Source organism: Dromaius novaehollandiae, unplaced genomic scaffold, assembly GCF_036370855.1.
Source record: "Dromaius novaehollandiae isolate bDroNov1 unplaced genomic scaffold, bDroNov1.hap1 HAP1_SCAFFOLD_36, whole genome shotgun sequence".
Taxonomy (NCBI): domain Eukaryota; kingdom Metazoa; phylum Chordata; class Aves; order Casuariiformes; family Dromaiidae; genus Dromaius; species Dromaius novaehollandiae.
The window spans coordinates 3,372,450-3,389,587 of NW_026991446.1; the positions used below are offsets into that span (position 1 = coordinate 3,372,450).

The 17,138-nt window shown below is 53.3% G+C and overlaps 1 protein-coding gene across 1 annotated transcript; it reads right to left on the minus strand.

Moving 5' to 3' along the window:
• Positions 1-5,255: 5,255 nt before the first annotated feature.
• Positions 5,256-6,191, minus strand: LOC135326574 (olfactory receptor 14A16-like). The gene has a single exon (XM_064504389.1). It carries the CDS (start codon positions 6,189-6,191, stop codon positions 5,256-5,258), a length of 936 nt encoding a protein of 311 aa, XP_064360459.1.
• Positions 6,192-17,138: the final 10,947 nt, after the last annotated feature.

Consider the following 17,138-nt stretch of genomic DNA (forward strand, 5'->3'; position numbering starts at 1 on the left):
TTTCTTTGTTTCGTCTCTCTCATCCCTCGTCCCTCATCGGAGGCACCCAGCTTGAGCTGTAATTCGAATGGAGTCAGCGGAACATCATCGGCCTCGAAGCGGTGATAGCTAGCTTCCTCTCTCCTTTTCCAACTTTTCTCTATCTTTTCCCCTTACCCTTGTTCCCTTTTTCCCTTCGCCTCCCCTTCGCCTTCCCCCTCACACACCTTTTCTCCCCACTTCGTGGAAAATAAAGTTAAAAGGTTGTACGATATTTGGCCAGTTTTAGCGTCTTAATCTCGTCCTTGGGATCGTAACGAAACCCTCCCGATACTGGATCGGGACACCCACCCAAACACATCTCCTGCCATTGCAAATGTCCTGGGGTCACTCTGAGCACTGTCCCTGAGCACAGACAGGTGCCAGCAATATCACTGGTCCCTGCCCAGCTGGGTCTGCTTCCCACCCCGACCAGCACAGCCAGTGTGGAATAACCCCGTAGCCTCACAGGCTGATCACTCTCCAGAGCAGCACCACCAGCCAGGGGCCCTGCAAGGAGCACAGGCAGGGATGCAGGAATGGCCAGGCCAGCACAGACACACTGACGTGGGGAAAGGCTCTCTGGGGAGCAGGGATGTCCCAGGAGAAAAGCAGGGCAGCATTCAGAGAGAGGAAATGAGAAAGAGAAACAAGTTTCTCTGGTCACCAACCTGTAGCAGGCTGCTCTGTCCCCAGGGCAGAAGGAGTTGCTGGAGGGGCTGCAGGCAGACAGGGAGGGGGATCTGCTGGGCACAAGAGCAGGGGAAGCAGAGAGTGACCAGCCTCACTGCAAGGCCTCGCCCCCTGTGCCAGGGAGCCACTCCCTTTGTCCTTGGGCCTGGCCTGAGTAATGCAGTGGACATGGCTGTGGCTGGCCCTGCACCTCTTGGCTCCTGACCTGACCCTGTCCCCATCCTGCTGACCTGACTCCATCTTTATCTTGGACCTGCCTCCACACTACAGTCATAAAAGTCCTGGCAAGGGCAGCTGGGACTGAGCAGATCCCAGAGAAGGCTGTAGGTACAGAAGGTGAGGGTATATGCCCCCGCAGCAACCCTTGCCTGACAGCCAAATTGAAGGTGCAAGGAGTGCTTTGGGTTTGGACCCCCTACCCAGGTAACACTGCACAGAAAGTCTTAGCTGGATGAAAAAGTGAGTGCAGGCACTTGGGTCTGATTTTATGATGCATAGTTAGGAGAGCAGGCATTTCTGTGTCAGAGCTGGAGTGTTGATGCACCATTTGTGACAGGATTCCTGCTATAAAGTGCATGTTGTCAGGAGCAGCAAGAGCAGGGCTGCTCCAGGTGGAAAGCAGAGCCAGGAGCTGAGGGTGGTGGGAGGCAGGGCAGTGCCCCACCGACGGGGGATGCCGTTCCCCAGTGCTGGGAAAAAAAAGAACAGAGCAGATTTGGGGATAGTAACCAGGGTCAGGCACAGTCCAGGGATCACCAGGCAAGACTGTAGGGCTCCAACCAGCCCTGCTTTGTGCAGCAGGTTAGACTGGAGACGTCCAGAGGTCCCTTCCCACCAAAACTACTCTGAGACTCCATGAACTCTTGCTCCTCAACCTCTGTTCTGGCATGGCTGGCAGGGGGATGAGAGCACCTAGGGCAGAGCAGAATGAGCCTGACTGGGAGAGCATTGGGGAAAGATCCGAAGGTCCCTGGCTCAGCCCCGGGCTTTGGAAAACTCCCTCATGCATCGGGAGAGGCTCTACCTGCCTCTTCCACCCTGCCCGGTGCTCCCCTCCCCTCAGCCAAAGCAGAGTCCAGCATCTCCTGGGGACTCTCTTCCTCATGGGGAGGAGAGGGAGGGCCTTTACCAGCCCCACACTGCCTTTTCCAAAGGCAGCCTTTGCAGCTGCATGTGCCTGGCTCTGCCTGCCCACTTGCCTTCACCACAGTCCCAGTGCTCCTGCCTTCGACCTGGCATCTGCTCTGAACCTGGAGCCTGGCCACCCACAAAGGCATCACCTGTCGAGTGTCCCAGCCATGCAGCTGAGGGCAGGGGTCTTTGCCCCAGTTTCCTCCCCATGCTCTGGGCACCATTCATGCATGGGAGCTGCCTGCTGGCATTTTGCTTCTCCCAGGCCCTTTCCAGACCAGACCAGACCCTCCCCAGCTCTCCCCACCTCCCCTGCCCTCTCCCCAGCCCTCTCCGCAGCAGAGCAGACCACGCTGGGGCGGCCCCACAGCAGTGCCCGCCACAGGGGGCTGCAGAGCTCTGGGCACTCACCCCACAGCCCCAGCCCCTCTGCAGGCCACAGCAGCTGCTGGGGGGCAGAGAGGGGTGTCAGCCTCACCATCAGCCCCACACCTGGGAGCCAGCAATGGCACAAGGAAATGGAGGCCAGGCACTGCATGTCTCCACTGCTCTCATGACCAGAGATCCTTAACCCTGGCTGCCTGCAGCCCCTCTGGGCAGCCCCTCTCCCCAGCACAGCACTCACTGCCCACTCCAGGCACATGCTGGCCCTGGAGACCCCCCTGTGCTCCCTGGGTGGCTTCATATCCCCTTCCAGCAGCATGGGCATCTGTCACCAGCCCTGTAATATGTGGGACAGTCCCCAGCAGAGACCTCTTGACCACTCACCCCCTCCAGGGGCACTGGGCACCCACGAGTGACAACTCCATCCAGCCCTCCTTCCCTAACACATCACTCTACGAGCTGATGCCCCTTAGCCCATGCAAAACCCAGGCACAGCAACAGGGCCTTTTTGGCTGCAATTCCCTGAGCACATTCCTGGCTCCAGCTTAGGAAGAAGAGCCCAGCCTTCAGGCAGAGTACTGAGAAAATCCCCTTTTATTACAGAGATGCTGTGTGAGCGGTCAGCTCTGACAGAGTGAGGGGCAGATTTACAGAGGGCCTCTCAGTAAGACAGATGGGGTTTGTGTCTCTGGAGAAGTGGGATGCATTCAAACATTTGTGCACAAACATGACTATCACAGATTGAACACTCAAAACAAGAGAGTTGCCTGAGATAAATAGGTAAGCATTTGTGAAGGGCAATGGGCAGCTCATTGCTGCTGAACTAATACCACCTGAATCAGTTTCTGCAGTGCCTCCTTGAGCTCCTTGTTCCTCATGCTGTAGATACACTGAGGAAACTGCCCTAGGTGCTCTCATCCCCCTGCCAGCAATGCCAGAGCAGAGGTTGAGAGCAAGAATTCATGGAGTTGCATAGGCGATATTCTGTGGAGAGCCATGTCCACAGTATAACTCAGGCAAGGCCCAAGGACAACGGCAGCAGCTCCCTGGCAAGGGGGAGGAGGCCCCACAATGAGGCCAGTCAGTCTCTGCCTCTCCTGCTCTTGTGCCCAGCAGATCCCCCTCCCTGTCTGCCTGCAGCCCCTCCATGCCCACCCCGCTGCCCAGCACAGCACCAGAGCCCTGGCCCTGCAGCCCCTCCAGCAGCTCCTGTTGCCCCAGGGACAGAGCAGCCTGCCCCGAGCTGGTGACCAGAGAAACCTGCTTCTCCTTCTCATTTTCTCTGCATGCTGCCCTGCTTTTCTCCTGGGACATCCCTGCTCCCCAGAGAGCCTTTCCCCAGGTCAGTGTGTGTCCGTGCTGGCCTGGCTGTTCCTGCACCCCTGCCCTGTGCTCCCTGCAGGGCCCCTGGCTGGTGGTGCTGCTCTGCAGGGTGAGCAGGCTGTGAGGCTATGGGGTTATTCCACACTGGCTGTACTGGCTGGGGCAGGAAGCAGACCCAGCTGGGCAGCGATCACCACCACTGGTACGTCTGGCACAACTCTGTGCTCATGGATGGTGCTCAGAGTGACCCCAGGGCATTTGCAATGGCAGGAGATGTGTTTGGGTGTGCACTAGCTCCAGCCTGTGGTGTTTCACTGAGGGTGCAGCAATCACTCTCCAGGGCCCCTTCCCTGGGACTCCTGGGTCCCCACTGCCTCTCCTGCAATTGCAGAGCCCTCGTTTCCCCATGCATCCCTGGATTTAGTGCTCGACCTTCTGGTTACTCCACTGTGGATCACCCCTCATTTTGTGAGGCTCCACTCACTGCCCACCCCGGGCACATGCTGTCCCTGGAGATCCCATGAGCTCTCCTGGGGATCTCCTGGAAATTCCCCTCCAGAAGGTTGGGCATCTGTCATCAGCACTGTCACCTGTGGGACAGCCAAGGGCAGGTGATTCAGACATCATTCACCATCTCCACTGGTCACTGACAGATGAGCCTTGAATCCAGCTGTCAGTCCCTAGCAGATCACCCAGGTACTCTGACCTCATCCCGTGCAGCCTGTGGAGTTCACAAGCAGAAGAATAGGTCTTTTTGTGGTGCAGTCCCTTGGGTGTATTTTTGACTCCATCTTTTGAAGAAAGGCCAGAATTCAGGCACGTCACAGGAGAGATCTCCTTTTATTATGGAAATGTTATTCTGGAGGCCATGCCTGGCGTAAGGGTGCCCAGGGCCTGTGTTCACAGGACACATGCACTTGGAAACACGATCCTACCATCACGTTAGGAGAGTGCTTAGGCCATATACACACATGAGAGCACAGCAGGAGAGTGTGGAAGTTAGGAGAGCAGCCCTGAAAAGAGAAAGTCCTGCTGCTCTTGGTGGATGAGTCTCCAGGAAAGCTGCGGCCCCCACTTAAAGGCTTCAGTGAGGACATGCCTGATATGGCAGTGGTGGGATGGTCCTGAGGAGCAGAGGGTCTGTCCCTACAAGCTGCATCTAGACTCTCCTGCCCTCCCCCACCCACTCCACTGTGAACATTGGAGGACTGAAGAGGGAAGGGACCAGCCCATGGTGACACCTGGCTGCCACCCTTGCAGGAGAGGGGTGTGAGATCACACCCTGACTGTGGCCAGGGGAGCTGAGCTCTTCTAATGGACACGGGACCCATGGTCTCACCCCACCTGCACTCATCTGAGCCTGACTCTGTGCCCCTGAGCTCCCTTGGTGTCAGGGCTGAAAGAGACACTGCAAAGGGAAACTCTCCCCATTGCCCTGAAGACATTCGAGGGAGCTCAGACTAGCGGGCGCTGAGGTTCCCCAGTCTCTGCTGATGAAGGGAGAAGCCTGGCTTCCTGCTTCAACACCGTCTCTGGGTCAGATTCAAATGAGAGATAAGTGGCACAAACCAAAACTTTTTTTTTTTTTTTTTTTAATACTTTTTACAAGAATGCACCAGAGAAAAGTAAAAAGAAAACAGAAATGAACAATGCAGAGCCTTGATGCCAGAGGTGCTGGGAATGATGAGATGAATAACATGGGATGGTTATTGGTGCTGACTTTGGACCCATTGAACCAGTTTCCTCAGGGCTTCCTTGATCTCCTTGTTCCTCATGCTGTAGATGATGGGGTTCACTGCTGGAGGCACCACCGAGTACAGAACAGCCATCACCAGATCCAGAGCTGGGGAGGAGATGGAGGGGGGCTTCAGGTATGCAAATAGAGCAGTGCTGATGAACAGGGAGACCACGGCCAGGTGAGGGAGGCACATGGAAAAGGCTTTGTGGCGGCCCTGCTCAGAGGGGATCCTCAGCACAGCAGTGAAGATCTGCACGTAGGACACCACAATGAAAATGAAACACCCGAAGTCTAAACAGGCACTAACCACAAGAAGCCCAGCTTCCCTGAGGTAGTCATCAGAGCAGGAGAGCTTGAGGATCTGGGGGATTTCACAGAAGAACTGGTCCATGGTGTTGCCTTGGCAGAGTGGTATGGAAAATGTGTTAGCAGTGTGCAGGAGAGCATAGAGAAAACCACTGGCCCAGGCAGCTGCTGCCATTTTGACACAAGCTCTGCTGTCCATGATGGTGCCGTAGTGCAGAGGTCTGCAGATGGCAATGTAGCGATCATACGCCATGACAGTGAGGAGAGAATACTCAGCCAACATGAAAAAGACAAAGAAAAAGACCTGGGCAGCACATCCTGAGTAGGAAATGACCCTGGTGTCCCACAGGAAATTGGCCATGCATTTGGGGACAGTGGTGGAGATGGTGCCAAGGTCGAGGAGGGAGAGGTTGAGGAGGAAGAAGTACATGGGGGTGTGGAGGTGGTGGTCGCAGGCTACGGCTGTGATGATGAGGCCGTTGCCCAGGAGGGCAGCCAGGTAGATGCCCAGGAAGAGAGAGAAGTGCAAGAGCTGCAGGTCCCGTGTGTTGGCAAATGCCTGGAGGTGGAACTCGTTGAAGGAGCTGCCATTGGACATATGCTCCTTCAGGGCACAGGAGGATTTTCTAAGAAAGAAGAGACATTGACAAGTTAAGACAGACTTGTCTGAGCAAAGATTTCTCCTAAATCCCTCCCAAACACACACACATTACCTCTCCCCATCTCAGCAACACCGTCCTTCAGCTCCATGGCTTGAGCTCTGGTTTATGCTGGCTGAGTTTGCTGTGAGGAGCAGGGGGCCCATGGGCTCCAGAGGAGTCAGCCCTGACCGACAGCACTGCCTACGTGGGAACAGGGGGGACTAAGATTTATATTCCCAGTTCCAGTCAGATTCCATACACTCGTAATGTTGAAGGGATGTCAGCATCTTCACTCCCAGTTCCAAATACTGTGGATTCATGAATAGTTTTAAGGCTTATTGTGTTTTCTTTAGCTGACCCTGTCACACCGCAGGAGGATTCCTGGGGGTGGAAATCCTCAGCATTGCTGCTGCACTCAGAGGGACCAGCTGTGATTTCAGAGAGCCAAAAGGATTCCCTCTGGCTTTAGTGCAGAGGCAGGAGAGCTGGTCTGTCCATCCCGCTTGTTCCCAGCTGCCCTGTGCTCCCACCTCGGAGGTGGAGGACAGTTGCACTCGTATGACCCAAAAAAGAAATGACACTGTGGAGAGCAGAGGAATCCACTTCCAAAGTGCCTATCAGCACTCTTCCTGAGGGTGTGTGAGGCAGGTCTCAGCCCTCCCCTTCTAGCCAGCAACACATCAGGCTCCTTCCAGCTGCCCACACCCAGCCACCCAGCAGCATGTCCGTGGCCTCAGTATCTAGGTGGCTTCTCCCTGGGGCACCTAGATAACACCCAGCTGCAATGGGAGAGCTGTGGCCTTCTGGAGGGCAGCTGCAGCCCAGCCAGACACCCCAGGGAAATGGCAGAATGTCCTAAGGATGGGGTGTCCTGACGAGAGAGTTGGCTCATTCCCAGCCCCACACACTGCATTGCCCAGAGCCCCACAGGCTAGAGGGGCACTTGGGCACCTCACTGTCAAGGACACGTCTGCATGGCAGGACCTGCAGGGTCGGTGTTGTCTGAACTGCATCAGAAACCCCCCTGCCCAGAGAGTCCAAGCAGAAGGACAAGGGCAGCATGGGCAGGTGGGAAACATGGAGCAATACCATGACATTTGTGCCCAGGGAGGCAGGGACAGGCAGGCACAGAGGGGCACTCAGGAGTGCCTCCTCTCCTGCATGTCCAGCTGCCGAGGAAACGACTCCTGCCCTGGACCCCACAGCCTTGAGAGCAGAGGGCTGTGCTGGCTGGCAGAGGAGAGGAGGTGCTGGAGTTGATGGTTTCCTCTCACACTCTGAGCATGACTCTGCTGCCTGGAGCCGTCCCTGCAGGCAGCTGTTTCTCTGTCCCCACGTCTCTCCCCTGTCAGTGCTCACAGACCCCATCCCACCCGCTGGGTGCTCAGCTCTGCCCTGCAGAAACCTCCCGGGGGCAGGACACTGCCCAGGGCACGTCCCTGTTTGCAGGTGCTACGGAGCAGGGGAGACAAACCTTGGTGAGGCTGGAAAGGTGATGCTGGCTCTGTCTGTAGGCTTCAGGGTTGATGGAGGCATTTGCTGAGTCCCTCCCAGAGCTGCTCCTCTCTCGGTGTCATTGTTTTGGAGCCTCCATCCCCTGCCTAACTCTGACAGATCCAATCCCATTTCACCCCACCCAAAGAGAATCAAACTGAAAGCACAGACTCATGACAGCTCCTTCCCTTTCATGTTTCCCCTGCCTTGACTTTGCTTTTGAAAAGGCCGCTCCAGAAATGTCCGAGGAGTGAGCTGGAGCTGAGAGCAGCCCTGACCCACGCAGTTCCCTCTAGACAGGAAGCTCAACCTGCCCTGCCGGGGGTCTCTCCTCCCACCCAGAGCATCTCCCCATGGGAGCTCCCCGGGCAGGCTGAGTGCTGACCCTCGCAGGTGGCAGAGTCACTGCGCTGGGCACACAGCACCATGCGGTGCAGGGGCACTTCTGTGAGTTACAGCCCTGCACAGACCTATGTGCACACCCCGGCTTCACTCCCCTGCACCAGTCCTGGAAGGAGGTAGCTGTGATGGCCTGTCCCTGTGCAGTGTAACAGAGAATCTCCCCCTCCTCTGCAAGGGAGAAGCCAGGAGAATGATCCCTAAAAAGCAGTCATGGGGTGGAATGAGTTCAGAAGACCCCTCCAGGAACTGCGGTAGCATTGCCCTGCAGCCAGAGACTTACCATGCAAAGGGCTGTGAAGGTTTCTCCCACAAGGAGCACTCAGCCGTCCTCCCACTCCACACTGCCTGTCTCTTCTCTCTGCCTTCTCTCATCTCATGTCAGCAGCAGCAGGCAGTGCCCACAGCCCTGCTGCTCTTGGCAGAGGAGCTGCTCCTGCACACAGCTGTGTCTGGGCAGTGCTGCCAGGTTGCCATGAGCTCCCTCCGTCCCAGGAGCCCGGTCCCGCTCAGGAGCAGAGGCCCAGCTGAAGGCATGACTTTCTCTGTCCCTTGTGCTCCCTCCTCCTGGGAAATGTTCACTGCAATAAACTAAAATAATCACTGATGCTCCCTCTCTAAACACTGAAGGACCACTGATTCCAGCATTGCAATTTGTCTCATCAGAGGAAGGTTTTCTATGAAAGCTGGAAATATCCCACTCAGGAAGCCCCTATTCCCATCTCTTAGCTAGGCAGAACACCTAGATGGGTACAAGAACAGAGTTTGTTCTCCCATTGTTCAGATGTTGTTTCAGATGAGTCAGTTTGGGCTTCTCAGGCTGCTTTAGAAGACGCTGGACTGGTGTAAGATTCAGATCCTTCCTGTGAGCTCCCCTTGCCCAGGCAGAAGTGAGCACAGCTATGCTCCCATTATAATCCCTGGAGATGGAAGGTGGGAGTCAGTTGTTCACACACAAATACTTGGTGACATGTGAAGAGACAGAGGTGGTGCAAGGCATGTGCCAGTGTCTGCTTGCTCTGATGCAGCAAGTGTGACACCTACATCCTTCTAGAGTATGAGCTGGGGGGCCGGGTAGGGAACTGACCACCCGAAATGGTACTTGATGCCCACTGCTAGCAGAGCTCCACTCACTAGGAAGCTGAGACACAGGCAGATCCCAACATTGCAAACAGCTGATGCCATCCAGTGCAGGCACTTGATTCAGTGACATAGCAATAGGCCTGCAGGGCCATGTCGGATGCCTGGGGTGTCCAGCACAACCACAGATCTCTAGCAGATACAGCATGGGACCTATAGGAAACCATGCCCCTTTGGAGTGGTTGCTGGGCAAGTGCCCCAGGTTTCCTGCCAGTGCCCAAACAACTGGATCCCACCCCTGCCTTTAGGCCAAGTCCTTCCCATCTACATTCAAGCATGCTTCATAAATGGGAGAGGCACATCACACCAAGGTCTGTGCTCTAGTCTCTGCCCCTTAAAACCTTCTAGCTTTCCTCCCCTTGAACCTCTTCTCACTCCCAGATGATATGAACAGTTACTGGGCTAATGATGACCTCAGGCTGACAAATCACAGGCTGCCCAGGACCAGGCACTTCTTCAGTGGCTCCTTGTCCTTCCTGGAGATCGGTTCATGTCTGTCACAGGACCCAGGGTGCTACAAATCACCTCAGGCAGCAAACCCCTCTCCTGGCATTCCTGCACAGCCCAGCTCTGTTTCTCCCTGGCCTTGGGCACTGCAGGGTTTGCTCTCTTAGTGGGAACCTCCTTTCACCATTACATTGCCACCTGTTATCCATGCCAGCATGTCTCTGCTCTGAAGTGGGGCCATTGCACACACAGTGTCCTTGGCTCTTGGTCACAGGTTTTACCATTACAAATCTGTTCTCTGTGCCACAGCTGAGGCTCTGGAGCCCAAATAGATGCAAATGCCTGCAGCCTGGGGCACAGAGAGGAGCAAATGGAAATGCACAAGCTGTCACAGGACTGAAACACAGTTGGAGTAGCTGAGATGCCTTGGGACTGCTCGCATGACTGGAGGGCTGTGATGGCAGGGTACAAGCTCTGCAGGCAAGACGGTTAGGGAAGATGAGCAGGGGGGATGTCCTTGGTGTGAAGGGACAGCGCAGATGTATGGACCTCTTGCATGGGATGGACAAGGGTTTGGGTGATAGCTTGCAGGTGAGCATCAGAGTAAACGTGATGTTGTGAAGGGAGTTACAGACCACTCAACGAGGGTGAGGAGGTGGATGCAGTCTCCTTAAGCAACCTGAGGAAGTCAGTGGGTCACAGGGCCTGGTGCATACAGGCAGGACTTTAACTTTGCTGATATTCCGTGGAAGGGCAAGCAGCAGGGTGCAAGCAGTCCAGGAGATTTCTGGAGGGTGTCAGGGACATCTTCTAAGCACAGCTCCCTGATGGGCCAGGAAGGGTGACACTCACCTGGATCTGGTACTCACACACAAGGAAGAACTGATCCTGTGATAATCTGTGGAAACCTTGGCTGCAGTGACTATGGAATAGTGGAGTCCCAGATCGTGAGGGCAGTGAGCAAGGACAAGAGCAGTGCACAGACTCTGGCCTTCAGAGGAGCAGTCTTGGGCCTCTTCAGGGGACTGGTGGGGGATCCCACTGGAGGCAGCCATGAAGGGCAATGGAGGTCAGGAAAAGCAGGAGGTCTTTAAGGACAGTAGCCACCAAGCACAATGATGGTCCCTACCAATACTCATTAAAAATAGTGGACATCTTGGGAGATGGGCTTGGCTAAACAGGATACTCTTGTCCACCAAAGTAGGGATGATGTTAGGGAAACCAAAGCTCCCAGAGGATAGACATTGCACGGGATATCAAGGGTATGAAATAGAGCTGCTACTACTCTGATAACGGAGAAAGAATAAGCAAGGAACACCTGGGCTCACTGTTGAGTGGGGCAGGGGCTCCAGTAATAGCAGATGCAGACAGGACTGAAGAGCTCAGTGCTGTCTTTGCTTCAGTCTTCACCAACAAGGTCTCCTGGGCTGTTATGCCTCAAGTCAGGGCTCCAGAGGAGAAAAACAGCCAACAGTTGAGTGAGTCTTTGGGTTTAGATGGCTCGCATGTGAGGACTTTGAGAGAGCTGGCTGCTGCCTTTACAAGGCCACTGTCTATCACCTTTGAAAGGCTGTGGAGAACAGGGGAGGTCCCAATGAGCAGAAAAGGGACTATGTTGTGCCCATCTTCAAAAATGGCCACAAGGACAGCCCAGGGAGCTGCAGGCCCTTCAGCCTCACTTTGGTGAGCAGTGTGTCATGCAGCCAGTCCTCTTGCATCACATTTCAGGACACATGAAGAATGTGCCTGGAGCAGTCAGCATGGATTTACTGGAGACAAATTATTCCTGCACATCCTGATTGCCTTCCGTCATCAAAGACCTGTGATTGTGGAGGAGCAGAAAGTACCGGATGTCATTTACCATGGTTTTAGCAAAGTGTTGGACACTGTCTCCACAAATATTCTTGCATACAAGTAAGGTTTTACGATAAGATGGGTAGAGATCCCAGTGGCAAAAAAGCTGGTTGGATGATCGAGCTCAGAGGGGTTTTATTGAATGGGTTATTCTTTACCAGGAAGCCAGGTAAAGGTGGAGTATGCAGGGGGTCTATACTGGGACCTGTCTTGTCTGACAGGTTCATCAGTGACCTGGAGGATGCAACTCTCATCACGTGTGTAGATGACACCTAATCAGGAGGAACAGTCACATGTTTGAGGGTTGCCATTCAGAGGGACCTCAGCAGTCGGGAAGAACGGGCTGTCAGGAACTTTGTGGAATTCAGCAAGGACAAATGCAAGTCCTGCACCTGGGGTAGGCCAACACCTTGCAGTGATACAAGCTAGGGAGTCTTGGGGGCAGGGAGCTGAACATCAGTCAGCAGCCTGCCCTGGCAGCAAAGGAGGCCACAGTGTCCCAGGCTGCATGAACAGGAGCACAGCCAGGAGATCAAGGGAAGTGATTATTCCCCTCTACTCAACACTCATCAGAGCACATCTAGATACTGCATCCAGCTGGGGTTCCTTGTAGAAGAATGCTGCTGATCACATGGAGTGAGTTCAGTGGCAGGCCCCCAAGGTGACTGGGGGCTGGAGCTCTTGCCCTGTGAGGAGAAGCTGAGGGAATGGGTTTGTCCAGAGCAGAGAAGGGAAGGTTTTTGGGGGGACTCATAGCAGCTTCCCAGCTCAAGGTTGCCACTGATAAAGAATGAGGTTTTGACAAGAATTCATGGCAGGAGAATGAGAGGAAGCATTTAAAAGCTGACACAAGTGCAGTTAAAATTGTATATAAGGGAGAAAAAGCAATGAGGATCCTGAAGCATTGGAAATGAGTTCCAGAGAGGTTATGGTCTCTCTGTTCTTGGAGGCTTTCAGGATACAGCTGGACAAAGCCCTGAGGAACCTGGTGTGAATTCAGTGTTGATCTCCACGTGAGCAGGAGGTTGGACCAGAGTTCTCCCAAGGTCCCTTTCGACCTGAATGGTCCTGTGATTGCATCATCTCTGGCGATAGCTACTGCAGTTCTTGCAGGCAGGAATTCCTTTTCTGCATGTGGGTTAGCACTTGACATGGCCTCCCCAGAGCCAGGCTCTCCTAGTGGTGTGTGGTTGCCTTTTGGGCCTGAAAGGTTTTCAGTTCAAGGGTCAATTACGAGTGACTGCTTGTCCAGAATGGGTTGTCCTCACAGCCTACAACACCTGCACATTACAACATGATGCCAAATAAGTATGACACAAACAAAAAGTCATGACATGGGGGTGATGGCACTCTAATGGGCCTAAGGTCTTTAGCGAGTGCAAAAAAATCCAGAGGATCAGAAGAGCCTTAAACCTTCCGCACTATGGGAGGCTGAGGGAGCTGGGTTTGTTCAGCCTGGAGAAGGAACGACTTTGTGCAGACCTAGTAACAGCCTCCCCATACCCACCAGGACATCATCAAGAAGATGGAGCCAGGCTCTTCACCGTTGTGCATGATGGGAGGATGAGGCCCAATGGGCATTAGCTGAAACAGGAGATGTCAGGCTGGGGGTCAGGAAAAACATTAGACCCATCAAGACAGTCAAGCACTGGGGCAGGTTGCCCAGAGAGGCTGTGCCATCTCCGTCCTCAGAGGTTTTCAAGTCCTGAATGAGTAAAGCCCTGAGAAGTCTGAAGCTGATAGGTGACCCTGCTGTGGGAAGGAGGTAGGGCTCGGGATATCCTGAGGTCCCTTCTAGCCTGAAAGATTATGCATTTACTTCCATACTGCATCTTCTCTTTTTGACCATAGGGAAAACCTTCAGCTTCCCCGTGACCATGGAAGTATGTGAGACACAAGTATGACCAAATCAACTGCATGTTCCTTGTCCTACTCCAGTCAGAGTCATTCAGGTGCAGGACTGCTTGGCAGCTACCCCCAAATAGCCTGGATTTTTCTTCTGCTTCACTTTTTATTGCATGTTTCCCTCTTTTCCACCTTCCAAGTTATTCTCTTTTAACATGCTGATACCCTCCCATGCAGGCAGCTGACCCCCCTTTACCCTTTCCCCATTGACCCTGGGTTTGCTTTCTTTGTACATTCATTTGGCTTTTCTGAGATGGCTGCCATGGGGATCCCTACCACTGCCAGCAATCCCTTCAAACAACTACCTCCTTTTATTATGTGTAGTGTCCTGCAGTTCCTCCTGCTGTTATGCTGTCAGAAGCACCACAAGACACAATGAGGAATCTGCACACACACATGAACAGCTGACACAAAGGAGCTTCAGTCCAGAGGGGCCTTGAGACACTTGGGGATTTGGCCAACAGAAACTTCATGACGTTGTACAAGGAGAAGTGGCAGGTCTTGCTTCGGGTGGCAGAACAGCCCATGCCTCAGGACAGGCTGGGACGTGACCATCAGAGGAGTGACCCTGCGGAGAAGGGCTTGGATGTTAGGAGGGATGCCGAATGAGCCAGAGGTGCACGCTCACTGCAAGTGAGGCCAGCTTCATATGAGGCTGCTTCAGGAAGAGTGTGGCTACCCAGACAAGTGGAATTATTATGTCCCTCGACTCAGCACTGGTGTGGCCACATCTGCAATAGTGTGTCCCAGTGTGGGATGCCCTGTGCTGGAGGAATGGGGAGGAACCAGAGAGGGTCCAGAGGAGTTATTGTTCTGAAGCACACGGCTTGTATGGAGAGGCTGAGGGACTTGGGTTTCTTCAGCCTGGTGAAATGGAGGCAAAGGGCAGCAGTGGAAAAAGGCACAAGAAGGGGAAAGCAGGCTAAAACGGGAACTCACAGCTCAGCTCCAGGGCAATATGACACCATACAAGAATTGGAAGGCAGGAGAGGCTGAAAAGGAGGAATTCAAAAATATTGTCCACTGAAGTAGGGATGGTGTTAGGGAAGCCAAAGCTCTCAGAGGGTAGACACTTGCAAGGGACATCAAAGGCATGAAGAAGAGCTGCTAGTGCTTCAGTAATGGAAAAGGATAACAGGGAAAACGTTGGCTCTTTGCTGAAGGGGGCAGAGAATCTTGTAACAGCAGATGTAGGGAGGTCTGAGGAGCTCAGGGCCTTTTTGGCTTCAGTCTTCACCAACAAGGTCTCCGGCACTGTTGTGCCTAGAGTCTGGTCTCCAGAGAAGAAAAGCAACCGACAGTGCATGAGAGCTGAGTGAGGGACTTGCAAGAACTCAACTCCTACACGTCAGTGGGACTGGAATGGCTGCATCCAAGGACATTGAGAGAGCTGGCTACTGTCACAGCAAGGCTGTCCTCTATCACCTTTGAAAGATGCTGGAGATAGGGTGAGGTCCCAATACAGGCAGAGAGGCAAATATTACATCCATCTTCAAAAAAGGCCCAGAGGGCAACCCAGGGAACTACAGGCTGTTGAGCCTCAATTAGTGGAGGAGTGTGTCATGGAGTGAGTGCACTCATTTCTGGGCACATGAGGGAGAAGAAGGAGATAGGGAAGAGTCAGTATGGATTTACTCAGGGTGTATTGTACCTTACCAACCTGATTGCCTTCTGTGATTAAATAGCTTTATTTGTGGTTGGAGAGCAGAAAGTGTCTTTCAATTTAATTTTAGCAAGGTGTTTGACACTGTCTTCCACAATATTCTTGTGGAATAGATTTTGGAAATTCACCATCTAGAATGGGTGGACAACCAGATGGCTAAAGAACCTGTTGGATGGTCAGGCTCTGAGGGCAGTGGAGAATGCATAGTACTCTTCTTGGAGGCCAGGGAGAAGTGGAGCACCATGGGGTCTCCCCAGGAACTTGCCCTGTTCAACAACTTTGTTAGTGACATGGAAGAGGCAATAGTGTTGAGGACCCAAAACTGCAGAGGGGCCCAACATATGCTTGAAGGATTCATCTGCATTCAGAGGCATCTAGACAGGCAGGAGTGGGCTGTCAGGAACCTCATAAAATTCAACAAGGACGAATGCCAGGCCTTGCACCTCAGATAAACCAACACTCCACAGTGTTATAGGATGGGGCCTGAGGGCCTGGGGAGCAGCTCCGTGGAAAAGGACCTGAGGGTCCTGGGGGACAGGAGGCAAAACATGAGCCAGCAGTGGTCTCTGGCAGCACAGAAGGCCAGAAGCATCGTGGGCTGTCTGACCAGGAGCACAGCCAGGAGGTCGAGGGAAATGATGATTGCCTTCTACTCAGTATTCATTAGACCACATCTAGAACACTGCATCCAGTGTTGAGTTCCCAAGGACGTTCCGTGAGGACGGCCTGAGATGGAGATGGCCAAAGGCACAGGGCTGAAAGCTTCTAACAGAGCTAGGTGTTTGTCCTCTTGGCTATGGCTGGTGTCTCTGCCACCGAGGCCCACGAGAAAATGCCATTCCTTAAAGCACTGTGGCCTTGCTGCCTCCTTATCCCTTGGGAGCCCAAGGGGAGCTGTATCATGGTTCTGCACTCAGCATTGTGCACCCCCACCTGCACACTGTCCCCAGGACAAGCCCTGAGCAATGCATGATGGAAAGGATCATCCAACTCAGGGGCTGTGTGTCCATGCCTGGTCGCTCTGCTTGATAACACACATCAAGGTTGACTTGGCATCACAGCCACCTGCACATTGCCTTTGCCTACCTGCAATCAGGGCCTCCAACTTTCTGCTCTAATCAGCCCCTGGGGAGATGTTGTTGGTAATGGTCCTCCTCAGTGGGACCTGTTAACACTCCAAGAAACTTGGGATTTGCTTCTGACTTTAACTTCTGGAGAGGTTTGTTGAGTTTCTTCTCAGCATCTGCAGTTTGTAGGTTCAGCAGCAGATACACCTGAGGGGTCATTAAAATGCCAAAACCTCTAAGGAGCCATGTCTCTCTCCATAATTTTCTTCAGTTCTTCAAGTCTTGTGTGGCTAATTGGGAAGCTTTCAGGAGAGTATGGAAATTAGGCAGATTTCAGTGAGCACCTGAAGAAGAAAGATGTCTGCTTCTGAAGCTTTCTTTATTCTTCAGTTTTCAGAATAAGTGATACCCACATTCTCCAACTGAGATTGATCCAGAGTGTCTCCTAATGAACTCTGGACATGTAGGACAAGCAGTATTTTTGATAGGACACATGTATGGACAACCTTCCTCCCCAGCTCCCCAGCCCTGCCACTTCCCTCATCAGCCGCTGGGGACTTAGAGCACTCTGGTAAAAATCTAGAGGTTTTTCCTCTCAAGTCTCTAGCTGAAGGTAACAGCTCATGTGCACCAATCCCCACCTGCTTTCCTTAGAGAACTAGCTGCAAACAGACACAGAAGGATTTGTCTTAATTGCAATGAAACCATGATAAAATTTGAAACAGTTTAATAAAAGATAAAAGACACTCCTCAACTGCATGTTAAGTCCAAGCTGCCTTCAGTGAGGCCCACTTCCCACAAGACATAACCTTCCTTGAAATGTTTTCAGCAGATAGATAGGAAAGGACAGACAAGAAACAGAACAAAGGAGCTGGCTAAAGAGACAGCGAGACTGCTGAAAGATGAGGCAAGCTTCAGACTCCCAGAAGCTCAGA